This window comes from Oncorhynchus mykiss, chromosome 21 (assembly GCF_057628025.1).
Source record: "Oncorhynchus mykiss isolate SJ-2025 chromosome 21, ASM5762802v1, whole genome shotgun sequence".
NCBI classification, from domain to species: domain Eukaryota; kingdom Metazoa; phylum Chordata; class Actinopteri; order Salmoniformes; family Salmonidae; genus Oncorhynchus; species Oncorhynchus mykiss.
In genome coordinates this window covers 11167323-11194437 of record NC_143042.1, presented here as the reverse complement: position 1 = coordinate 11194437, position 27115 = coordinate 11167323, and the positions used below count along the sequence as shown (strand labels likewise).

General features: G+C 43.5%; 1 protein-coding gene across 3 annotated transcripts; it reads right to left on the bottom strand.

Moving 5' to 3' along the window:
• Positions 1-506: 506 nt before the first annotated feature.
• Positions 507-27115, bottom strand: LOC110499962 (uncharacterized). Of its 3 annotated transcripts, none has more exons than XM_021577025.3 (9): positions 26941-27115; positions 10781-10836; positions 6948-7125; positions 6600-6718; positions 6205-6346; positions 5491-5554; positions 4944-5085; positions 4241-4348; positions 507-3160 (listed from the first exon to the last, which is right to left on the bottom strand). In XM_021577025.3, the coding sequence occupies exons 2-9, from the start codon at positions 10802-10804 to the stop codon at positions 1898-1900; spliced, it is 2040 nt and encodes a 679-aa protein (XP_021432700.3). In that variant the 5' UTR covers positions 10805-10836; positions 26941-27115; the 3' UTR covers positions 507-1897. The 3 variants fall into 3 exon arrangements, with proteins under 3 accessions (XP_021432700.3, XP_036813108.2, XP_021432701.3); XM_036957213.2 differs by having other exon boundaries at positions 26923-27079; XM_021577026.3 differs by lacking the exon at positions 26941-27115 and adding an exon at positions 16237-16529.

The window sequence follows — 27115 nt, the reverse complement described above, 5'->3', positions numbered from 1 at the left end:
CTTTTTACCAAAACAGGGAGGACGATTTGTTATCGTTTCAACTGCTGATTGCTGCTTTAAGGTCCCCAGCTGAGACAACCATCACATTAAGTAAAAATGTTCCTCAAAGCAGTCATCACTGAGCTGATCAAGTAAATGAAGTGGTAACCAAGGACTATAGTGGAAATTATATGAATCCCTATTGAACTAAGTATATGGCTCTACTCTGACTGCACAGATCTCAACCTTCAACAACCTTCTAGTACTTTATACTGCACATACCTTTTATCACACTACTGAGCCAAACCCTTGGATGATTCTAGGCCAAGCCACGCTCTACTGTGCCAGCCTGGTTACACATCCATTGTAGTTGCTAAAAGTGCTGGAAAGGACCATGTGAAAGCCAGCTCCGTACGGTTAGGGTTAGCACAACAGTGTGAAAAGGGTATGAGTATGCTTAGTTCCTGGAAGTCAATACCATTTCCACTGACTTCAAATGTTACTGTCAATTATGAAGCGCAGACATGTTTTACAGGAAGTCTGCCAACGTTTGGCCTTTTATTGGACAATGTAACAAAGGTAGATCAGACAACACAAATCAACAGAATCAACATCCAAAGTGACAAACGCACCAAGAGGTTTTCATAAAGTGCTGACCAAGAAAACAGACAAAGTAACTTAGACATGAAAACCACATAGAAAAGTAAAAACATGATCAATGAAAAGACTCAGATGACAAAACAAATTAAAATCTACCTCACGATAACTTCCGCCTCTGGAAAATGATTAATGGCTTTGCTTGTCCCTTAGTTGCCATCGCCTCTACGAGTTCAAAGGGCGTGTAACAGGCATATTATCAGTAGTAATTCATTTGAGATTTGACCATGTAATAAAAAAAATACAAAATAAAGAAACGTGGTCCGAGCGCTTGTACTTTGTGCAATTCTCATTTGTAAAAAAAAATATTAAAACCCTAGTTTCTAGTACATTCTAACGCCACTCAGCAACAGTCATTTCTAAAGGCACACGAGAAACATTCCAACAGTGCTTAATTTGACCTCTAAAATGGAAAACACCCCACCATCATCATCCAGTCTGAGAAAGAAAAACAAATGTCTATATTCAATCAAACCTCCATCAATGAAAAGCTTATCCACACCAAGGACAAACATTCAGTCCAGTTATATTTCCTGTCAAACAGTTGGTTACAATGACCTGCTTTGTAATGAATAATTAACATTTTCAAAGTGTGCTGCCTTAGTTAGCTCTGCTTTGCACAGAAATGACCCTTTCTGAAAAGAAAATGCCAATGTTTAAAAAGTATAACTTTTATATGCAGAGAAAAATATCTATCAGATCAGATGGACAAAGATGGAGCCCTCTGTAGAGAACCTCAAGACATACGAATAGATGTTAGAAAGCTTTCAAAAGCACTCAAAATGATAGAAAAAGGATAAGAAAACAAAAGTCTGTTGATGGGATGTTGGTTTACAACCATTGAGTGTTTCGGTGTTAGGCTTAAGACTGAATTGAGCTGACCTCAGATAAAATCAGTATCACTCACTTCTCAACCCATTCAAAGACAGCATAAAAACTGACTTATTGTCAGATGCTATTTGAAGCATGAACTTTTGACAACAGGACAATTAAATGAGAAAGTAAGTAAGATTTAAAAAAATCTGACCAACTGAGAAACAAATGTAAAAATGGTAGCGGTGCAAATGGCGTTTTGAAAGTTACACACTAGCTTGTGTGTTGACAGTTGCTGCATCTATACCCGGTTGGGTATACATTTGTGTGGACATTTGTGTTCTGCTGAATCCTGGTTGGGGACTTATTCAGACAAATACCGTGATGGAAGCACTAATGTTCAGTAGGACAGTACAGTCCTTCCCCGTCACGTTACTACGTCGCCCAACTACGTCTTCTGATGCCTTCTGCCGTTCATTTCAAAATAAGGGTCCTCGCTTTTGTTCTTGAGTTGCGTCTTCTTCGTGAGAGCAGTGTTCTTTTGGGAAGGGAGGCCTTTGATGTTGGGGCTGGTATTTTGGGGGGCCGTTTTGGTGGGCAGCGGTTTGAGAGAGGGGATGATGGCAGAGGGCGCTTGCCTCCGTACTGCCCTCTGGGCAGTTGGTACCGTTCTCTGGTTGGTCTTGCCAACAGCGGTAGAGCCACTAGGGACCCCATGTAACCGCCCAGTGGTGCCGCCACGTAGAGGCACAACCACTTTGGGGATGGCCCTGGTTTGGGCCTGGCTTTTGCCTGTGGTGTCTTTGCTCTTGGGGAGCGAGATGGTGGATTTGGGCAGGGCTGTTGTGGCAGTCCTGGGGGTAGGGGTTAGTGTCCTGGTGGGTTGGGCCGTTGCCGGCCTGGGTGTTTGCACAGTCACACGGGGGGTTGGACGGACCCGTCTGGCAGCATCCGGACGAAGGCGCGAGGCCGGGGAGGCGGGCCGCCTCTGAGACAGGCGGCGTTGAGTGGCACCGGTTGGAGGTCTGCCCTCTTTCTGGAAGGGGACCCTCGATGGGGCTGTGGCGGGGCGTGGCACTGTGATGGAGGTGTGGGTGGATGGAGTGGAGGAGGGTTTAGGAAATTTACAGGAGGGCTCGGGGCACACAGGGCTACGAGGCTGGGAGAGGGCGCCGCGAGGGGACGGCCTGAGCTTCAGCTTGGGGGCAGAAGGAGCCACAGCTGGGGAAGAAGAGGAATGGAGCAGTGGTGCCGTCTGCTGGCTCTTGCCACTGTGAATGGAAGGGCTTGGGCCCTGCTGCGAAGACAGGGTGGGCGACACAGCAGCCACCTTCTTGGGGATTGGCAAGGGCTTCTGGGTGGGCTTCTTGGGGGAAGGAAAGGGCATCTGCAGGATCTTTTTGGGTGCTGCGGCTGCTTTCCTGGGCAGAGTAGGGGTCGAGACGGGGGTGCAGGTGGCTTTGGAGGCCGAACCAGAGGAAGACGAGGAGGAAGACGAGGGGATGAGGTTGACTGCAGCGAGAGGGTCCATGTCAGGTGGAGGGGCTGCTGCTGCAGAGCCGTGGACCAGTGGACCCTTCTGGTATGCCAGGATCTTCTGCTCCAGAGTGGTGAACTGGAGCACCCGGCCAGGGTCGTACTTGAGCAGGAAACCCCTTAGGGTGTCCCAGCCACCCCCCACACGCACCATCACATGCTTCCCATGCAGCATCTACCACAGTGAGAGAGAGGGAGAAACAGGGATAAATGTGAGACATTGCAGTTAGACTCTTTAAAGGGTTAACATGGTTATTTTTTACTTAACTATTCCTCGAGACCCGCATCTACACTCACTCCTACTACTACTTACCACCCACTACTCACTCCTACTACTACTTACCACCCACTACTCACTCCTACTTACCACCCACTACTCACTCCTACTACCATCACTACTCACTCCTACTTACCACCCACTACTCACTCCTACTACCATCACTACTCACTCCTACTTACCACCCACTACTCACTCCTACTACCATCACTACTCACTCCTACTACCACCAACTAATATCTACAGTGCTGCCAACTACTATCTACAGCCACCATCTATTTTCCAGCTGCTGTTTGATGGAAGTGTTAACGCTGTACCTTGGCCAATAAGGGTGTAATCCCTCCTGTAGGTCCAGTACTAACGAGATCCACTCTGCTTCCCTAATGAGCTTAGGGAGTGATCTGCTGCTGTGTGGAAACGTGAGACAGACCTTTCCTCCTTCCTGTATCCTACACCGCTGCTTTTTACACTTGGCACGGTTTTTTACTTTCCAGTTATATAAGCATTTTATCAGCCTTAAATACCCAACATCGGTACTAAGCTTACTTTTCCAAAATGTCTTTGTCTCAAGTCTACAGAACTATCTTGTAGGTTGGTCTCCAGTCTACAGGAATATCTAGTCTATATAATAGGTTGGTCTCAAGTCTACAGGACTATCCAGTCTATAGTATGTGAAGGTATAAAAGGACCAGACAAGTACTGACCATAGAATTACATCATGTGTAGTAATTTAATTTATACGGTGCTGACACAGCCAAACGTGTGCCAGGCACCGAGACTGAACCTTTGGATTAGTGGCCAGGTAATGAATGAGGTTAAGGTGGAGAGATGTTTCCTGGTCACTTGGCAGAGGACAGAAAGGGTGTGTCACTAGCTACAGGTCTAATGCTCACTTAGCAGTGGAATTGACCCCAACACTGGTGTTCAATATTTGGGAGTATTCAGTGTGTCACTCACTATACAGTGTGTGCTGCTTACCCGGATGAAGAGGGTCTTGTCTCCCAGTCTGTAACGGCCCTCTGACAGGTATTCAATAGATACTCTCTGGGAGCAGTTACACGGAGGCTCGTCCGTCAGATGTTGCTCCTGTAACACAGAGGGAGAATTAACATGGGCCTATACAGTCCTGGCTAAGGAAGCAAGAACATGGGAAAGACATTTTCTAAAACATTGAGAAACCCTGTTTCATTAACCCATCGCCTAAGGATAAAGCACAGTTGCTAACAGGAAAACTCAATGAACCGATGAAATCAAATGAACCAATTATAAGTTGCAAAGACTTGAAAGGCTAAAGAGCAGCACTCAGTAGCAGCCTCTGAATACTGTAGTTTAAGAGGACCGCTTTGGCAAACACACTAATCAAAGGCTAAGTGTCATGCAGCTTAGGCTGTGGACACAGGAAGCGTTCTGATGTCCGTTGATGTTGTGACTGCGCTGCATTGGTGCCACAGGCTACAGAGTCACATGACCCCGGATGGATGGAGCATCACAAGGACCATATTGACTCATACAGCCCTGAGCAGCGAGGCAACTAGAGCCACTGCTGCCGCCATTTTGGATCTGATGAACTGGGTCAACAACTAACTATTTTAATAGAACAAGAGATGAGACGAAAGTGGAGTCGAGTCCCTATTTAGTCAGTACAAATTTGACAATAGCAGTTTTAACTCCTGTGACTTGCCCCAGGCTGGTAGAGGCCTCCATGCTGACAGCACACAGTGAAGGTTTTGACTGCAGTAGCAGGCTCTGTCGTCTTCAGCAGGGTCTCCTCCAGCTCAATCTCCTTCTCCAGTTTCACCAGCACCGGAGGCTCCACACCATACCTATGGAGAAAAACAGATCAGTTCAGTGCTCTAAAAGGACTGTTAGGAATGGAAAAAAAGATGCCACACATATTCATTTTTGCTGCATTGTCCATCTTTCTACCCCAACATACCACATTGCATAACTACAGGATCAGTGAAAGGTCAAAACAAAACGTGGTGGTCATGTTCTAGAATGATCTCATCTGATACCTGTCACAGTGCAACACCTACAGCACATACAGTACCAGTCAATAGTTTCGACACACCTACACATTCAAGGGTTTTTCTTAATTTTTTCTATTTTCTACATTGTAGAATAATAGTGAAGACATCAAAACGATAAAATAACACATGGAATCACTGTAGGCGTGTCCAAACGTTTGACTGGTACTGTACATCATCTATCAACCAAGGGAAACTTACTTGGAGACGATGCGGCCGATCTCTAGCAGACACAGACACACCTGCCGGGGATCCTTGTGCAGAACTGCGAGACAGAGAAAATACATACTGTAGAGAGACGACATGGTTGTATAGCATAGCAGCAGTGTCACAAACCCATTACTTATAATGAGAAGGTGTCCACATAAAGAACTTATGTTAATTGCTCTCTATGGTGGATCCTATTATGTTATTAAGGAGGATGGCTTAAACAAAAGCCAGAAAATGGCTGCAGTGGAGGCATCTGCTCCGTTCAGTCATTAAAGGCTTACAACTCAGCCCATGTTCCTTTGAACCGATTAAGCTAAGAAGCCATTAATCAACTCCAAGGGTAATGCTGTAATGTATCAAACAACACCAAGGGCAACGTAGTAATGTATTAATCAACTCCTAGGGAATTAACGCCAAGGATAATGTAGTAATGTTACATGAGTGGTGGGATGGAATGGAGTTGGACCCTACCTCAACTGTACAACCATGGTTCTGCTCCACTGATTACACAAGACTGAATGGGTTTTGATTTGATTGATACCTGTGGACATTTGTGCTAGAATGCTAAGCTAACTAGAGGCTGCCGAGAAAAAAATTACCCAAATATACACTTCAAAACTATCTGGAGCGATGGCCGTTTGTGATTAGCTCCTACTTGCTGTGTCTACTGGTCAGTACAGCCTCCTCACCAACTAAAACACCTACCCAGGCCCTCCGACTCAAACAGGTACGTCTCCTCCACGCCTATGTGGCGACACCAGCCCAGGAAGTTGGCAGTGTTGTCGCGGGCGAAAAAGGACCCTGGAGAGGCATTGCACTTACATGCCACCTTCTTCATGGGAAACAACTGCAGGGAAAGGCATTCAAAAAGTTTTAAAAAATTAACCTCACATGCATCACAGTTGACATATGACCATTCTTGGTTAGGTAATATTTTCAAATGGACAGAAAAACAAATAATTTCAGAACCAAACACACCAATTCTTTTCAGATGGGAAACAGACCACCAACTCAAACTACCCTATCCTTACCACTCTCCCCACTCCCCTACTTTTCCTTAATATCCTGTTCCCACCGCCATTCCTCTCATCACAGCTCACCTTGCCCATATCCGAGGCCCTGCTCTGAGAGATCCTGCTCTGCAGAGCTCCAATTAGCCGACACAGCTTCACACCGTTGTTCAGCTCCGCCATGAAGCTCTCCGCTCTCACCTCCTCTCCTGTGTATCAGAGACAGAGAGGAAAATATTAGCATGAGTATGTAATGTTGGGAGTGAGGGGTGAATGACAGGGCAAGACATTTAAGGCCAAATTATTAACAAAAAAGGAAGAATTCTAGGCTGCACATCCAACAAACTTCCATTGCCAGGTTCAGAGTACAAATAATGCCACACGAACCAGACGACACACTTTTTAAATTATTTTCCCCCATGACCCTCCTGGTCTTACCCAGCATCCCGGTGAGCCAGATGGCCAGGTCCTCCTGCATGGGTACCAGTGTGGCTTCGTGGCGCACGGCCAGCCACTGGTCATACTGGAAGACATCGGCCAAGCCCGGCCCATGGCGCAGGGTCAATGGGCTGCGTGGACTCTGCAGGGGCGTGTCAAACTTCTCCCCGAACCACATCTGCGGGGGGGGGAATATAGAAAAAACACATTGAGTGACAAACTACCACCAGCTGGTGTCGTTACTATGGGAAGAGGGCAGAAAAAGGTTTTGGGGGCTGACAATTAAATCTTCCGAGCATATCGCTTACATTCATCCGTCATTCAACCCTTCCATTATATTACAAGTGGTGTCAGCCTGGCAAAGGAAATGTGTCATATTTTCAGTATGGATTCCAGCACTGTAGTGATTGTATCCAAATGCTCGTAGACTAAAGGAGCTGCATGGATCACTGGAAGTGGGTTTAGACACGGCTGGCAGTGGGATAGACCAGGGGGAGAAATCCGAAATCCTTCACTCACACAGGCTACTAGAACTCAGCCCCTGGCACAGACTGTGCTTTTGTCAGGGCAAGAATAACATGATTGAAGTATATCAATTTTCAAACATGTTGATATTCATCAGTATACAATTTCGACATTTGGACAAAAAAACAACAAAAAAACAATCCAGCTACACTAATTAGATTGAAATGCAAATAGACGGAGGAAAGGTTGCCTTGGAGATTGAGCAGCGTTTTGTAGGACTCTAAAATGGAAGAAGAATAGAAGAATAGTCGAGACAACCAAGTACTCTGAGACGGCCTACTAGATGTCTGCGGTGACATTCCACTCGCAGTGAGGGAAAGGAAATCAGCTGAGGGGAGGAGAATGCCTGGAGGCTGGAACAAGCCTTGTATTCTACAGTCACATCAGATCAACATCCAATCATACACACAGCTGACAGTATATCCGCTATCGCTTCCTCTCTCCCACACCCTCATTGGTATATCATGATTGAGACTTTCCCTGGGTTTAGCCTCACAGAAAGGCCTTGTTTGTTCTTTGGGAGTTTTTCCACGACCCCATTTGAGTGACTCCCAAACTTCAGTGGGGGAAGAGAACGGGGGTCAAGTTATCACTGCTGGAGATATCAGATGTCACAGAAAACATCCCAGACTGACGAGAGTACGAGAGAGAAAGAAAATATGAGAGAAGGAGGGTATGAGAGAGAAAGAGAACGAGAGCAAGTAGGAGTGAGATAGAAAGAGTGAGCATAAATGGCCCTGCTCAGTAGAAAGTATTTAAAATTCTGTCTGGTTCTCAAAAAGAGATGCATTTAATTAATACAGAAATAAGAAGACAACTCCTCCTCCCCAACCCCCTCTCCCTTACATAACTGTGTTCTAAGGATAAAGTGCCTGGCTGGTGCTCTGGGCAAGGCAACCCCGCAACATATGTTGTTTTCCATCTTACTCGTATCAAATATAGCTAATTAGAGAAAAGGCGACGAGGAGGGGAGTGTTTGAGTTACATAAACATGTGGAGATTACCACCATACCATTGGGGATTACCCGTGGTGACCTCTCCAGCGTCACCTGACTGGATGCAGGTTTCACAGAAATGAAAGCTTTAGTAGCCCTCACGTGGGCTTATTGTAGTTAGACATCAATTCAACTGATCCTTTATGGTAGTACTTGTGCAGTAGAATACCTACCACCTTTCTTGTGTCCAAATAAAATTGCTAAATGGTTTTGGGTACTGTGAAAACTTTAGACTCCTCCCAAGTACATGTTTAGTTTTCAGAATAAGGGTGTATAGGGGTAGCCTGTGTACAGGCAAGTAGACTAATTGTGGAAAAAAATACCGCCTATTCCTGGTAAATCTAGCACATAACAGAGGGAGATTGTAAGAGTTTTAACCCCTCTTAATGGAACATAGTTAGGAAAGGGATTTAAAAACAGCAAATCTACATTCCTAACGCGTTCTTAATGAAGCCACCAAATAGCCATTCAGGATGATGTGGATTGCATATATGTACACATACTAGGCCTCTTGATTGCATGTTGGTGTGATCACAAGACAGACACCAAGCCAATGAGTTTGAATACTTCTCAAATGCATCCTTTCACCCTTCCTTAACGGAATCACATGATTTGAGTGCGAAAAAACTACGTTTCCACTATATTGCTTTCACTAATAATGTCACATCAGATTAGTGATGGTGAAAAAGATGTTTACAGTTACGCGATAATATTTGCGCTGTACCTGCGCCATAACTCCAGTATTTTTCATCCTATATCTTGTTCTCCATCTTTTTAAAATAGTGAGCCAACATGTTTTCAGCACTTTTATTTCCTCATGGCTCTCCATCGTCCCTCTGCAGCAGACATAGGGTGAGCAATATGTTAGGAACAGCAAAGCATAATAAAATCACAGTATCAAATCGTAATACACATTGTATCGGCACCGACACATCATGATAATATTGTATCATGAGGTCCCTGGCAATTCCCAGCCCTACATCAGGTCAGTGCTAACGTCAAGGACGAGAAGAAGGAAGGATTCAAACAGGGCCAGAGTTACACCTGCTAGTCCTTTATGCTCCTCCTAGTTGTGAAATCTTCCCATGGTTCTCGTTGACCTTTGACCTAGAGAGTAGAAACCCCCCACTGCCGTAACCAAGGTCTGAGTTTTAGTGAGGTCTGGACAGGGGGGAAAGATGAAGCTCATTTACTGCATTTCTATACCATTTAAAAACTACAAAATGCTATATGAAAAAGAGCAAAAAATAACCCTAGCCATAATCACATTCCCTTCAGTCCATCTACAAACACATAGCCAATGACCTATATAATTAGCGGCTAAACATTAACCCAGCACCGTGATTAAAAACTATCATTTAATATGTTACAGAGGGATCTGTTTGCAGCAAAACTATTTTATTAACAAAAAGTAAACAAATTAGTTTGCTTACAGAACTTCCATTTTCTGCAATTGTACACATTTTGCCACAGGGTGGGAATTTTTTTAAAGCACATTTTCTACAATTCTACCATGTTAATATAATATCTGAGTGAGAGTGACTAACAAAATAAATGGGTGCTCCCTGGAGGTCAGGGCCCCTGGGCACGTGCCCGGTCAGTAATTCAGCCATGATTACTACAAGTTTAGTTAGCTGGCTAAATGAACTAATTTACCAATCAAAACATTTTTACTGACTATCAGTGAGTAACATAACTGGAAAACTGCTTATGTACATCCAAGTTTCAAAATTGCACTTAGTGGAATACACTATCTTAACTCAACAGTAAATTGAGATCCTCGACAACTGTGTGCCCCCCAAAAAATAAATCAAATAGTTTATTCCATTTGTTTTATTTAACAAAAGAATGTACGAGATCCAGACCTCTGTGTCCTCATATGTAGTACGGCCCTGACCACGGGGTCTTATTGGCCTCCTCAGATATCAGACGGCCTTGAAAGCAAACAGATTACGTTGCTGGAGATAAGACCAGGAAAAACAGTAAAGCGATTGGATTGGGGTCAGTCCGCCTCCTGAATAGACTAGCTAAACCAGGAAAGTGTTAAGAGATTTTGAATGACTTGTGGGGGGGTCCTAAACTGATGAAAAAAATAATAAAAAATCACGATTTTGCTTTGCCATTGTATCCAAGGAATTTTGCTTACACCCGACTCCTACTCCTATCCTTTAAATATGTAAACACAGCAGGGATAGGGACCACGGTATGAGAAGAGGTCTTTGGACTGGGCCTTTGAGGGAAACGGAGTTACCCCTTCTGAACAAAAAAATCCAAAAATCCTTGTATGTGCATGATAATAAGTCATTTTCTTACCTGTATGCCAGCCTGCACTGCCATCGCTGCAATCAGAGGAGATTCACCTTTTCATCCTGAAACAGACATGAGGCTATTAAGTATAAAATATCTAGAAAACAGCATTGGAACATGGGCCACAGCACTGAGGGTATCAAATCACCATTCTTATAGGAAATAGGGTTGAGAGATTGCTGCCTCCTTGATCTTGCTTTATGATTATATACCAATTATGACAACACATTCAAGCATTCCCATTCGATACATGTGGCTCACGCATCATCATGTCCTATCCACCACGTGCTAACAAAAACAACACTTCCAGAAAATCTGAAACATCTGCAGCTGACACACATGGTGAGGATGATACAGTCCACAGGGCTCAGAAACATCTGGCAGTAGCAACCATCTCTGTATATTTTGTCATTGTAACTTAGCTCACTCAATAGTAGAGCTTCTCTCTCATCTAGGTAAGAACACTTTTAAAACACATTCAGCTAAAGGGCTGTTTAGCATGTAGTCTGGAAAGTTCAAAAATGGGATGGGACAACACTGATTCAGCATCAGTCCATGATATCAATTACACCTTCCAGCCTTAACAGCTTCTACCCCCAAGCCATAAAACTGCTGAACAATTAATCAAATGGCCACCAGACTATTTACATTGACCCCCCCCTCAATTTGTTTTGTACACTGCTGCTACTCGCTGTTTATTATCTATGCATAGTCACTTTACCCCTACCTACATGTACAAATTACCTCCACTAACCTGTACTCCCGCACACCGACTAGGTACCCCCTATATATAGCCTCGATATTGTTTTACTTTTTACTGTAGTTTATTTGGTAAATATTTTCTTAACTCTTCTTGAACTGCACTGTTTGTTAAGGGCATGTAAGTAAGCATTTCACGGGAAGGTATACACTTGTTGTATTTGGCGCATGTGACAAATACAATTTGATTTGATTGAAAAGGACATGAGTCATGTAAATGACATGATATAGGTTAGTGACAAACGAATGAAACTATCTAGATTAGCTGTAAAGCGCTGTGCTTTACCTTAAGAGATTATGACTCAAAGATTGACATGTTTTTTTTATGACTAAGCACACATACATACAGTGCCTTGCGAAAGTATTCGGCCCCCTTGAACTTTGCGACCTTTTGCCACATTTCAGGCTTCAAACATAAAGATAAAACAGTATTTTTTTGTGAAGAATCAACAACAAGTGGGACACAATCATGAAGTGGAACGACATTTATTGGATATTTCAAACTTTTTTAACAAATCAAAAACTGAGAAATTGGGCGTGCAAAATTATTCCGCCCCTTTACTTTCTGTGCAGCAAACTCTCTCCAGAAGTTCAGTGAGGATCTCTGAATGATCCAATGTTGACCTAAATGACTAATGATGATAAATACAATCCACCTGTGTGTAATCAAGTCTCCGTATAAATGCACCTGCACTGTGATAGTCTCAGAGGTCCGTCAAAAGCGCAGAGAGCATCAAGGAACACACCAGGCAGGTCCGAGATACTGTTGTGAAGAAGTTTAAAGCCGGATTTGGATACAAAAAGATTTCCCAAGCTTTAAACATCCCAAGGAGCACTGTGCAAGCGATAATATTGAAATGGAAGGAGAATCAGACCACTGCAAATCTACCAAGACCTGGCCGTCCCTCTAAACTTTCAGCTCATACAAGGAGAAGACTGATCAGAGATGCAGCCAAGAGGCCCATGATCACTCTGGATGAACTGCAGAGATCTACAGCTGAGGTGGGAGACTCTGTCCATAGGACAACGCAGTCGTATATTGCACAAATCTGGCCTTTATGGAAGAGTGGCAAGAAGAAAGCCATTTCTTAAAGATATCCATAAAAAGTGTTGTTTAAAGTTTGCCACAAGCCACCTGGGAGACACACCAAACATGTGGAAGAAGGTGCTCTGGTCAGATGAAACCAAAATTTAACTTTTTGGCAACAATGCAAAACGTTATGTTTGGCGTAAAAGCAACACAGCTGAACACACCATCCCCACTGTCAAACATGGTGGTGGCAGCATCATGGTTTGGGCCTGCTTTTCTTCAGCAGGGACAGGGAAGATGGTTAAAATTGATGGGAAGATGGATGGAGCCAAATACAGGACCATTCTGGAAGAAAACCTGATGGAGTCTGCAAAAGACCTGAGACTGGGACGGAGATTTGTCTTCCAACAAGACAATGATCCAAAACATAAAGCAAAATCTACAATGGAATGGTTCAAAAATAAACATATCCAGGTGTTAGAATGGCCAAGTCAAAGTCCAGACCTGAATCCAATCGAGAATCTGTGGAAAGAACTGAAAACTGCTGTTCACAAATGCTCTCCATCCAACCTCACTGAGCTCGAGCTGTTTTGCAAGGAGGAATGGGAAAAAATTTCAGTCTCTCGATGTGCAAAACTGATAGAGACATACCCCAAGCGACTTACAGCTGTAATTGCAGCAAAAGGTGGCGCTACAAAGTATTAACTTAAGGGGGGCTGAATAATTTTGCACGCCCAATTTTTCAGTTTTTGATTTGTTAAAAAAGTTTGAAATATCCAATAAATGTCGTTCCACTTCATGAGTGTGTCCCACTTGTAGTTGATTCTTCACAAAAAAATACAGTTTTATATCTTTATGTTTGAAGCCTGAAATGTGGCAAAAGGTCGCAAAGTTCAAGGGGGCCGAATACTTTCGCAAGGCACTGTACGTACGTAATGCATTTGTGAGCTTGCTCATGTTTGTGAGAAAGAGAATTGTAATAAGTTGCCTTAGAACAAGCATTTAGGTTTAGGGTTGTAGTTCTAATACATACATGTATACATACATACATACATATCTCAAGGTATTGGAGTGGCCATCACAAAGCCCTGACCTCAATTCTATAGACAATTTCTGGGCAAAACTGAAAGTGTGTGAGAGAAAGGAAGCCTACAAACCTGACTCAGTTACACCAGCTCTGTCAGGAGGAATGGGCCAGAATTCACCCAACGTATTGTGGGAAGCTTGTGGAAGGCTACCAGAAACATTTGACCCAAGTTGAACAATTTAAAGGCAATGCTACCAAATACTATTTGAGTGTAGAGGTCGACCGATTATGATTTTTCAACGCCGATACCGAATATTGGAGGACCAAAAAAGCCGATACTGATTAATCTGCCGATTTTTATTTATTTATTTGTAATAATGACAATTACAACAATACTGAACACTTATGTTAACTCAATAAAATCAATTTAGCCTCAAGTAAATAATGAAACATGTTCAATTTGGTTTAAATAATGCAAAAACAAAGTGTTGGAGAAGAAAGTAAAAGTGCAATATGTGCTATGTAAGAAAGCTAACATTTCAGTTCCTTGCTCAGAACATGAGAACATATGAAAGCTGGTGGTTCCTTTTAACATGAGTCTTCAATATTCCCAGGTAAGAACTTTTGGTTGTAGTTATTATAGGAATTATGGGACTATTTATCTCTATATCATTTGTATTTATTTAACCCTTCACTATTGGATGTTCTTATAGGCACTTTAGTGTTGCCAGTGTAATATTATAGCTTCCATCCCTCTCCTCGCTCCTCCCTGGGCTCGAACCAGCAACACAACAGCCACCATCGAAGCAACGTTACCCATGCAGAGCAAGGGGAACAACTACTAGAAGGCTCAGAGCGAGTGACGTTTGAAACGCTATTAGTGCGCGCTAACTAGCTAGCCATTTCACTTCGGTTACACCAGCCTCATCTCGGGAGTTGATAGGCTTGAAGTCATAAACAGCGCAATGCTTGAAGTCATAAACAGCACAATGCTTGACGCACAACGAAGAGCTGCTGGCAAAACGAACAAAAGTGCTATTTGAATGAATGTTTACGTGCCTGCTTCTGCCTACCACTGCTCAGTCAGATACTTAGATACTTGTATGCTTAGTCAGATTATATGCAACGCAGGACACGCTAGATAATATCTAGTAATATCAACCATGTGTAGTTAACTAGTGATTATGATTGATTGTTTTTTATAAGATAAGTTTAATGCTAGCTAGCAACTTACCATGGCTTACTGCATTCGCGTAACATGCAGTCTCCTTGTGGAGTGAAATGAGAGAGAGGCATGTCGTTATTGCGTTGGACTAGTTAACTGTAAGGTTTGCAAGATTGGATCCCCCGAGCTGACACAGTGAAAATCTGTCGTTGTGCCCCTGAACAAGGCAGTTAACCCACCGTTCCTAGGCCATCATTGAAAATAAGAATGTGTTCTTAACTGACTTGCCTAGTTAAATAAAGGTATATATATAAAAAAATCAAAAATCAACAAATCGGTGCCCAAAAAAAACGATTTCCGATTGTTATGAAAACTCGAAATTGGCCCTAATTAATCGGCCATTCTGATTAATTGGTCAACCTCTAATTGAGTGTATGTAAACTTCTGACCCACTGGGAATGTGATGAAAGAAATAAAAGCTGAAATAAATAATTCTCTATCATTCTGACATTCCACATTCTTAAAATAAAAGTGGTGATCCTAACTGATCTAAGACATGGAATTTTTACTAGGATTGAATGTCAGGCATTGTAAAAAACTGAGTTTAAATGTATTTGGCTAAGGTGTATGTAAACTTCCGACTTCAACTGTGTGTGTGTGTGTGTGTGTGTGTGTGTTTATATATATCACACACACACACAACTATATACAATTCAGAATGTAAAGCTCTCCCTCTTCCTCCCAGGATGTAGGGGATTACCCAGACCCATCCCCTTGGCCCAAAGGATGTGTGTGTGTGTGTGTGTGTGTGTGTGTGTGTGTGTGTGAGAACAAGAGAGGGAGAGCGAGAGACAATAATGAGCTATAATAGCCTCTGACACTTTAGTCAACAAGAAAACACAGCCCCCCCCCCCCCCCAACACACCCCAAAATTGCTCCCTTTCTCCCTCAGCAATCCACCCAAATCCCCTTCCCAGTCTGTTCTGTAGGATAGAGACTGAGAATGTAAACTTCTCTACTGGGCTGAGCTCCAGTACTCAAACACAAACGTCACCATAGACCCGAGGGGCAGGCAGCACAAACTAAAACCCTAGCACTATGACCGCATTTCAATGTCATAGATAGGGTTGCAAAATTCTGGGAACTTTCAATAAATTCCCTGGTTTCCCCCAAAATCCCAGATGGGGGATTCGCTGAGTCCGGAGGGAAGAAGCAGAAAATCCAGAATCCTCCACCAGGATATCTGGAAAACCAGGGAATTTATTGAAAGTTCCCAGAATGTTGCAACCCTGATCATAGATCCACATTTCAGCTACTTAATACGCTGTTGTCATTTCAAAGACAGCTCTTTATGTGCACAAAAAAAAAATGTGCATTCAGTTACTCTGACACAGCGTGAGAGAAATCAATCCATGTCTCATCTGTGATGCGTTGCTCTCGGCAGAGAACAGGATGACAGCAGTGCAGACAAGCAGAATTACCTTAGGACAGGAGGAAGACAGTAGTCATGTACGAAAAGAGCTGCGTAGAACCCCCAGAAAGTTGGAAAAACCTGTCTCCACCCTGCTTCTGACCGGAAAGCAGAAAGCGCAGCACAAAACATGCAGGCTCCTACTGGCTGGTTCCAGACTTTAGAGTGTGTAATGTCGACAGCCAGCGAGAGAATGACAGAGGGAGGAGAGAATGGAGGGAGGAGGGAGAACATTCACTAATGAAGTGGCTCTGCTCAGCGCTGCGGAGGCCCCCCACTCCTGCCACAGCCAGTCCTCCTCTCACAAAGCACCCATTGTTACACACCACACCCCCCTCCAGCCACCCCACACGTCCATCATCCCAACTCTGCAGCCTGCCCTGGGAGCTCCCTGCAAGGAGCTAGTGGAAATGGAGGGCTAGGGGGCAGGGGAACCAGCCACTTCCTCATCCCATCCTCCTTCCCCAAGCCCCACTCCAAAAAACATGATCGCAAGGGGAAAGTTTGGTGTGGGGAAGACTGAAGAGGAAAGGGCAAGGGCCAGGGTTCAAATTGCACATTGTGACTGTCCCAAAGTTTGCATTGTCTAACGCTTATGCGGGTGCCCAGGCCAGTGCACATGTCCTGATTTGCTAAAAGGTGACAAGCACTGCCATAGTTGGAACCCTGGCAAGACTTGCTCCTGGAGCAGATCAGTAGGTCTAAACTACTGGACAGTAGACAAACAAAGAGGGGGAGAAAGAGAGAATGGGGTGACTTTCAATTTGAGTAGGGAGGCGTATGGGGCTGACAGCAGAGGACAAAGGGAGCACTAGTCTCTAGAATGTGCTGCATCTGGGGCCCCAATGCGCGAGCTGAGAGAATGCCTCCCCGTGGGGACCAAAAGGGTAGCATGTGCGTCCACACCACCACCAAAAGTCAATGCGAGGGAGGGAGCGAGAAATGAAAAGAGAGCCGTTCAAAAACAGAATGTGTTTTATGCTGCTGGGTTGGCTGAAGTGAATGTGCGAGTGTGAGGAAAGGGCAAGGCTCGACACTTGACAAGGGCCGCTGCCTCGCACATTCGACAGTGGTTGCTGAAACACTTGAACAATGCCTGTTCGCTCTTGGCAGCCCTGTTCAATCAAAACTGGTCTTCCAACAATGACCTTTGGGTCCAGAATGCATGTTTGAATTAATATGCATGAGCTAGTTTTTGCTTCATAATATAAACCGTGTTAGGTACATTATTATTCACTTGTTTAGCTTCTGATAGAACCGGGATGTAAAACTACAAATCAAAAACCTGACAGCTCTTTAAATGAATTGAAATGGTGGGTCTCCCTTTGTGAGTGAGTAAATGGGAAGGTTTAATGAAGTAGAGGGACATGAGCCAAGCCTCTCTGTAGTCCTGAAGATAAACATACACAGATGGATGAGGGATCAGTAATAATTTAAGAGGATCAGGGGCTATTCCAGACATGGACGATCCACCCTCACCGATCACAATACTACAGACAGCACGTGGCACATGGATGGAGCTGCAGTCGGAGTACATCATGTGTTTGATGTGCATTCACAGTGGATTGTAAAGTGTGTGCGAATTAGTGAGTTAGGGGGGTGATTTGCGTATTTACCAATAGCATGGAGCAGCTGCATAAGTCTAACGTAAGAGTGTAAAGGGGCTGTAAGCCAGCACATGGGGCCATAACCTTTTTTATTTTAACCCTGCTCTCCTGCCAAACGGGGTCTGCTCCACTCTCCCCAGAGACTACCAACTTCTCATTTATTTAACTTCTCCTGCTGAGCCCTTTGTGTCTCAACTTAATTGGCCTGTCAGTTGAAGGTTTCATTCGGTGCCTCTCCATCAGAAATGGACCTTGTATCCATTATGGGAGTAGGTGCATTCAGGCAGGATTAGGCCTAAGTGTAGCGTACATCATTTAGGCTCAAACCCATGTCCTTCAAGAAGAGTTGTCCTGAAGATGACGGGTCGCCAGGAAAGCCCCTCATCGGCTTTTAGGTGTGAACTGAGGAGACACCTGCCAATCCCACTTCATCCTGGTTTGATTAGTCTATTACTACAGCATGCACTTTGAGGCTGCTGGGAAGTTTTTTTTTTTTTTTTTTTTTTTTGAAAAGACAAAAAAAAGATTGAGACAGTCACACTTCTGGTAGGGAGTAAAAATGGATGGATTTATTGAAGTCCGAAATTGAGGCAACCAAATGAAAGTTGTCAAAGGGAGCCAGCATTGAGTTAGATCTCCTATAGGGTGATTGTGCCCGTTAAGCTGCGGAAGGACTGGCAGCTTGCCCATTCATCGGGGGAAGTTCGCTCGCTGATTAACATAGGCTAGCTAGGCCACTGAATAGCAAGTCAACGCAGATGACATCATCCCTTCAGAAAACAATATCCCAACTGAAGTAGCTAAGAATGTCCCAAAGACCGCCAAGAGCACTGATCTAACCTGACAGTTTAATAAATGTTGACATTTGCTTTAAATACATTTTCCAGAATGAATAGGGCTCCATGGCCATACTGACAAAGTCATCAGGAAGAGATTCTGTGATTATCAAGGAGAGGGCTGTGATCTGATCATTGCAGTGATGGCAACAACTGCAGAAGCTGCTGTATTCAAAAATGGGTCAGTTGTAAGGACAAGGCAGTTAATGACCTCATCTGAAACTGTGACTGGATGATGTCAACAGAATAAAAAAAAGGGGTTTGACTTGTTGAGGAAATGTTCTGTGTGTATTAGGGTATGCCGAAATGCTCTTATGACAGGAACATACATATTTTTTGGGTTATCTTAAGAAGGTATACAAGACTAGGGTTAGGGTTAGCCTAGTGTTTTCCATTGTGCTAAAACTCAAAAAAGAAAATCCTAAAAAAGGACACAATGCAAGACCAAATATGGGCCTAAGACGTGTAGGCTAATTTGTAACCGGCTTTATCAAAGTGGTCAGATAAGCTGCTAGACATCCGAGGCCCTGAAGAAGACCCTCACAGATGGTCAGGTAAGGAGGGTTACTTGCCTGTATGATAATCCCCGGGGTAGAGGGGAGTGGGACTGGGTAAACCTTTCCCCTTAACATGAAAAAAGCTCAGCCCTCAGTAAAAACAAAAGCTACCATAGACCCGGTTGTCATTAACTAATGACCTCCAAACACCCTTTCAGCATCCTCCTCTCATCCTGTTCATTGTTTTGAAACTGGACTCATCAACTGTCAGAGGAGTCCAAAGACCTCTAGAATTAAACTGTATATATTCACAGGACGCCTAAAAGAAACTCCTCTCACTCTGTCAATTAATCGATGTTCATTGATTCAGGTCAGCGAGGTAATTTCAGTAAGGCCCTACCTATAGAAGTAAGTCAACTCTTGTAATAGAAGACTCCAGGAAAATACGACACTCAAATCATGTCTGTTTTTATATAAGAAGAATTGAGAAATGTACTATTGAATGAGGTCATTAGCCATGAGGGTTCGGCAGGTAGAGAGTGAGACAATGGAGACGTTCGCTGTTAGCCAGACAGGCTACAGCCCAGCTGAAACCTGGCCAAAGGAGAAGACATTTAAGCCAACAGAGAAACATTTGTGCTGGGGAGACTATGAAATATTCAAATCCTTGGTGAATGCATCCTTTGAATGTGTACTTTGAGAACCAGTAGCCTAGCATGCCATATGTTTGGCAGAAAGAGAGGAACTTCTGCTGAACAAAGTGAGCTTAAATGACTGCCCTAAGGCAACATGCCAAAGTTACCACACCAACCAACCAATCCTGGAAATTAAAAAATTAAATTATCATGAATGTATGCATCACTGTGGGCACACTGCCTGCCCTCCAGGACATCTACAGCACCCGGTGTAGCATGAAGGCCAAGAAAACCATCAATGACCTCAGCCACCAGAGTCACGGCCTGTTCAACACGCTACCATCTACGAGACGGAAAGTACTGGTGCACCAAAGCTGGGACCGAGAAAATGAAAAACAGCTTCTAACTCCAGGCCATCAGACTTTTAAATAGCCATCACTAGCTGGCCTCCGCCCAATACCCTGCCTTGAACCTTAGTCACTTACTAGCCGGCTGCCCTATGTACATAGTTATTGAACACTGGTCACTTTAATAATGTTTACATACCATTTTACCCACTTCATACAGTTGAAGTCGGAAGTTTACATACACTTAGGTTGGAGTCATTAAAACTAGTTTTTCAACCACTCCACAAATTTCTTGTTAACAAACTATAGTTTTGGCAAGTCGGTTAGGACATCTACTTTGTGCATGACACATACATTTTCCAACAATTGTTTACAGACAAATTATTTCACTTATAACTCACTGTATCACCATTCCAGTGGGTCAGAAGTTCACATACACAAAGTTGACCAGAAAATGTCACCATGGCTTTAGACGCTTCTAATAGGCTAATTTACATTTGAATCAATTGGATGTGTACCTGTGGATGTATGTCAAGGCCTACCTTCAAACTCAGTGCCTCTTTGCTTGACATCTTGGGAACATCAAAAGAAAATCAGCCAAGACCTCAAAAAAATTGTAGACCTCCACAAGTATGGTTCATCCTTGGGAGAAATGTCCAAATGCCTGAAGGTACCACGTTCATCTGTACAAACAATAGTACGCAAGTATAAACACCATGAGACCATGCAGCCGTCATACCGCTCAGGAAGGAGACATGTACTTGTGTGAAAAGTGCAAATCAATCCCAGAACAACAGCAAAGGACCTTGTGAAGATGCTGGAGGAAACAGGTACAAAAGTATCTATATCCACAGTAAAACGAGTCCTATTTCGACATAACCTGAAAGGCCGCTCAGAAAGGAAGAAGGCATTGCTCCAAAACCGCCATAAAAAAGCCAGACTACGGTTTGCAACAGCACATGGGGACAAAGATCGTACTTTTTAGAAAAATGTCCTCTGGTCTGATGAAACAAAAATAGAACTGTTTGGCCATAATGACCATCATTATGTTTGGAGGAAACAGGGGGAGGCTTGCAAGCTGAAGAACACCATCCCAACCGTGAAGCACGGGGATGGCAGCATCATGTTGTGGGGGTGCTTTGCTGCAGGAGGGACTGGTGCACTTCACAAAATAGATGGCATCGTGAGGATGGAAAATTACGTGGATATATTGAAGCAACATAAAGGCATCAGTCAGGAAGTTAAAGCTTGGTCGCAAATAGGTCTTCCAAATGGACAATGACCCCAAGCATATTTCCAAAGTTGTGGAAAAATGGCTTAAGAACAAAGTCAAGGTATTGGAGTGGCCATCACAAAGCCCTGACCTCAATCCTATAGAAAGTTTGTGGGCAGAACTGAAAAAGCGTGTGCAAGCAAGGACGCCAACAAACCTGACTCAGGTACACCAGCTCTGTCAGGGGGAATGGGCCAAAATTCACCCAACTTATTGTGGGAAGCTTGTGGAAGGCTACCCGAAACATTTGACCCAAGTTAAACAATTTAAAAGGCAATGCTACCAAATACTAATTGAGTGCATGTAAACTTCTGGCCCACTGGGAATGTGATGAAATAAATAAAAGCTGAAAGAAATAATTCTCTACTATTATTCTGACATTTCACATTCTTAAAATAAAGTGGTGATCATAACTGACATAAAACAGGGATTTTTTACTAGGATTAAATGTCAGGAACTGTGAAAAACTGAGTTTAAATGTATTTGGCTAAGGTGTATGTAAACTTCCAACTTGAACTGTATGTATATACTCTATTGTAGTCAAGGCTCGTCCTATAAGTAACTTTCCTATAACACATTTTCTATTCATATACTGTCCAAAGAGTATACCAAACATTAGTAACACCTTCCTAATATTGAGTTGCGCTCCCCCACCCAAAGGACACAACTGTGGGAAGTATTGGAGTCAACATCGGCCAGCATCCCTGTGGAACGCTTTCGACACCTTGTAGAGTCCATGCCCAGACAAATTGAGGCTGTTCTGGGGGCAAAAGGAGTGGTGCAACTCAATATTAATGTTTGGTATACTCAGTGCATATATTCCAGACTGAAATTGCACGTACTGATATTTCTTAATTGACGAGTGTATTGTTAGGTATTATTGCACCGTTGGAGCTAGAAACATCAGCATTTTGCTGCACCTGCAAAATGTGTATGTGACCAATACAATTTGATTGTATTTCTTCTGTCACTTCTCCCTCTCCTGTAACCATTCCTCTGCCACTCTCCCACTGGTCCCAGTCTGGCCATTAGTCAACAGTACCCTAAATAAATGAGGGGAAAACCAAGAGGTCTTCATGATCTCCATTGCGTCCAGGGGAGATAGCAGCACATATGGGCTCACGTGGGGGTTTAACCCATTAAGCTGTTCATATCTTATCTGTGGCAGTGTTTTTTGGTTTGGCCTCCTTCTGGAGACTCCACTTCCCCAAAATGTGAGGCATAATGCCAGAGATCAGCCAGATGGTGATTACGGGGTAGAGGGGCAGAATCAGGGCTGTTTTGGGGGCGCACTCCTCACGCATGCATGCGTCTGGATCCAGTCCAGATCTCAAGTATGACCCTATGCCTAATTTATTTTATTGCACAAATGCTACCACAAGATGGTAAATACAGTTGCCTGACAAAAGCAGCACAAAGGGGAAAAAATCATCTTTGCGTGGTAGGCCTACATCTGAGAAATACCTATGAAAAAGATTTGTTTTCACATTACAGCTCAATTCAGATACAGAAATGTGTATGTTAAAGAAACAATAAGCAGGTCTACTTGAGTTTCTAAAACGGGTATAGTATTTTGGATCCCTTTGCTGCTGGTGAAATGGTCTTCCTCTGGGTTAGCAGCACACACTTAAGCGAAGGGAAGCACCTGCACAACCTTGCTATTAAGGTATTCCTCTAGCAGAAAACCAGGAACAGGATATTTAAATGGACATAAAATCAGTCTGTAGTCAAACATGTTCTATCCATCTCAAGTTGTAACGGTAGGCTACATAGCCAGAAAAATGTATTTTCTGGTATAGCCTAACATTATGTAGCCTAAAAGTAAGCCATAAAATCAAGGGCATCTCCTTTCCAGAAAAAGGGTGGATGGTTGCCAGAAGATACGGACCCAGGGCTCGAAGCCTTGGGTCTGGACACCACCCTCTGCAACTGGATCCTGGACTTCCTACCGGGTAGACCACAGGCTGTGAGGATTGGCAACACCTCCACCCTGACTCTTAACACAGAGGCCCCCCCAGGGGTATGTCCTCAGTCCTCTGCTGTACTCCCTCTTCACCCACAACTGCATGGTTGCACAACACCAACGCCATCAAGTTTGCTGACGACACCACGGTTATAGGCCTGATAACCAACAACGAGTCAGCCAATGGCGAGGAGGTAAGTGAACTGGCATTGTGGCGTCATGATAACAACAACCCCCTCAATGTCAGCAAAACAAAGGAGTTGATTGTGGACTTCAGGACACAAAGGGGGGGAACATGCCTCGATCCACATCAACAGGACTGCAGTAGAGAGAGTCCTGAGTTAAGTTCCTCGGCGTGCACATCACTGAGGACTTGTCATGGACCAACAACACCCCCACCACCCTTCTCAAGAGGGCACAACAGCGTCTCTACTTCCTAAAGGTGTCCACATGCTTCCCAGCTGAAACAGTTCAGTAGAATTTGTGCATATATTATGATGAAATTGTGGCATGTTTTCCCTGTTTTGTACTTCGATGAGTGTTTTTTCAGCAGTTCGGGCACACTTTTTTTCTGGAGGTAAGCCAAAGTTCTGAGCCGAAGTCTACGTCCCTTCGTCAGTGATTTGTTAACAGTAGGGACTCTTCAATAAAGTCTTTTTTTTGTCATTCAATGAGAGACGACTTGTTTTCATGCACATTTTATCTGTTGAAAAATACTGACGAACACATGCTGACGAACACAATGATACATCGAACTGAAGCATGCTGATGAACACGAGGATACATCGAGCAGATAGAAATACCGCTGAAAACTGCCCTTTTCATCCTTGTGCTAGCTACCATTAGTCACAGCAGCCATTTTTAAATGACAGTGTCAGCCTATCAGATCCTTTGTTGTTCAACATCATGTGCCATTCCATAATGGCTGCAGTGGCTACTGGTAGCTAGCATGAGCACAAAATGGGAAGTTTTCTGGGAACACAAGTAGTATTTTAATCTTATTGATGGAGCATGTGGATAAAGGTCAAATTTGGAGTACAGTGGCATATCCCATTCCTGCATTGAGGTACGTTTTCCAACTCATATCTCACGCCGGCTCAACTGTGTCAATGTAGCCAGGACATAAAAATGTATCAAAAAGTCACACACTATATACAAACCACCAACGTTTCAGCATCACTGTGCCTTCTTCAGGGTCATGAATGTAGCCAGGACAAACATATTTTAATGATTTCACTAATATCATCAAAATCAATAAATCATAGCATGGTTTTGGGCTTATTCAGTAGTTTTTACCTGATAAAGTTGAATTATGTCAAAAGTACCATTTCTATTCATAAAAACAGTGGTCACAAGCTAGTCGATTGTGATCTTTAAGGCATTCCTAGTCGATCGCCAAACATTTCTGTAGAAAAGCTAACATTAAAGGCACACTGGCTTGCGATGCTTTTTTTTCTTTTCTTCTCCCGCCGAGTTGCACTGTTGGCGGTAGGAGCACAGGGTCGGTGTTTCTATTTTCAACCATTTCATTTGTCTGAAAAGACTAACTCTGCCTATCCTGCGGACCAGGAGATCTGTGACTACATCGAGTGAGCAGAATGTGCTGACCAATCCGATAGATCAATTCACTGTGCCTACTACAGCTTCCATGACACTGGGCACAAAAAAAGTTTGATACTAGCCTCCGTGAGACTACATAACTTTTAAACCCATGACCAGAGAGAGAGACTGTCAAAGAATAAAGCAAAGATCTGCTGTTTATATGAGTTTTATTCAACACTATTACAAAGAGCACTCTACTTCCACTCGCACTGCAGCTGCAATGAATGAGTAGCCAAGTGTATCGATAGCCCTGAATTTTTATTATTATTAGTAGCTCGTTGTGTCTATTTGAATATCGAGTATTTAACTTTCTCTGGTCATAGGAACAATTTGTGCCCGAGGCAGATGTGGTGCGACTCAAGTTTTTCCATCAGGTCCCCTCTCTCTGATCAGTCTCACTGGAGGAAGGAGAGAGCAGGGACTGTGAGCAGTGGACCCCTCTGCTGTTCTCACCCTACCTCCGCTGAGACTAATGCTGTCTTTGAAACAACTGGGGACTCGGAAAACTCTTGACTTTTGAGGGTTCAAGACAACTGGGAATTCTGAAAAAAAAAACGAGATCCCACTGGGGGAAATCGTTTTTGAACGGCCCTCCAACTCGGAAACAGACATCTTTACAGAGCTCCGACTTTCCGACCTGAAGTTCACTGACTTCATGATTTGACCTTTGAGGTCAGACTTTTATGGGAGGAGCGCGCAATTTATTTTCTAGCCACCATAGCCTGAAAATGACAGCTATGTTCTAAGTCCTCCTATGGACTGGCGCTTATGACAAACACCGGTACTAAACCAAAGATAATAATCTGTTTTAAGGAATAGATTGTGTGACTTCTTGATTTATTTAATTTAACTAGGCATGTCAGTTAAGAACAAATTCTTATTTACAACGACGGTCAAACCCTAACCCGGTCGACGCCCTAAGGGACCATTCACAGCCAGTTATACGGCCTGGAATCGAACCAGGGTCTGTTGTGACGCCTCTAGCGCTGAGATGCAGTGCCTTAGATCGCTGCGCCACTCTGGAGCCCTATAAACTGTGTGCGCAGTTGTTATAGTCATCATAAACGGAGTACTATAAACTTTAATACTAACATCACTAATCTGAGATAAAAAGGATGGGTATTTCCTGTAATTCGTGTGGTGAATTTTTTTGTCTTATGTTGTAACACATTATGTCCACCATGAGTAAATTTGAGTAATATAACATAATTCAACGTCAAAGTAATTCAACACTAATATATGATCATACTACTTTAACCATGGAGTTTAAAAATGCCCGTAAACGCAATTTAACCAGGCACTCTAGACTAGAGCGTCCATAGGGTCTGTGCAGCAGGATGAATGTTTGACTACCATACTTAATTAATGTAACCACGATTGTGTTCCGACCTCAGTGCAGCTCAGTGTACACAAGGGTAAAAGGTAGTGTCGGTATCTTCTGGCAAGGTGGATGGTTGTCCAAGGCCAAGCATTTCTGTTCCTTGCAGTTTGTATCCATGGCAACATTTTCAAACACGCAGTCATTAGTAGGGCGTCTATAACCTGTGTGACATGATGATGCTCATTATGCAGGTTCATACATGGACACGTCGGCAAATTTGGAGTTTTCGAATTCTTCGCTCATTTCGAAATTTGTGTTTTAAAATATTTTACCCGTGTTTTTCCAGAGGTGTACGCCTAATTGTACATTAAATGTAAAACAAGTTCAGTAATCTAAGCAGGCTACCATATTACACGCCTTTCATTAAAACCATGAGACACAATCTAGTCTATTGTGTAGACTATAATAGGGTTTACGAACTTAGAAACTACATGAAATAGTATTCCACTCGAGAGAAGATATCAGCCACGGGGCACTTGTTGCTTCCTCGTGGGCTGAGAGAGGAAAGGACAGATTCGTTCACGCCACGGAAACAATTGTCTAGTGTTAACTCACCAGCAGTATATACATTACCTGTTCCGTCTCTCGTATAGTTTTCTTTGAAAGTTCCCAAAAGGTTGAGTTCTCTGTCATTAGTTGTCAGTTAACCCTCTCTCCAAACGTGCATACACTGTTCGAAACAACCAACCAGAGCACAGCCGAAGCTCTTCATGGAAAAGGGGCGTGGTGAAGCTCCTGCTGGAAGAGC

What these genes read in the sequence shown, in the direction of transcription:
- LOC110499962 (XM_021577025.3), bottom strand. Translation starts at nt 10,804, where the DNA reads ATGGCAGTGCAGGCTGGCATACAG. An exon ending in GGGCCTCGGATATGGGCAAG is followed by an intron (nt 6,347 to 6,599) that starts GTGAGCTGTGAT and finishes CTTTCCCTGCAG; the next exon opens with TTGTTTCCCATGAAGAAGGT. An exon ending in GAGGCCTCTACCAGCCTGGG is followed by an intron (nt 4,349 to 4,943) that starts GCAAGTCACAGG and finishes TCTGTGTTACAG; the next exon opens with GAGCAACATCTGACGGACGA.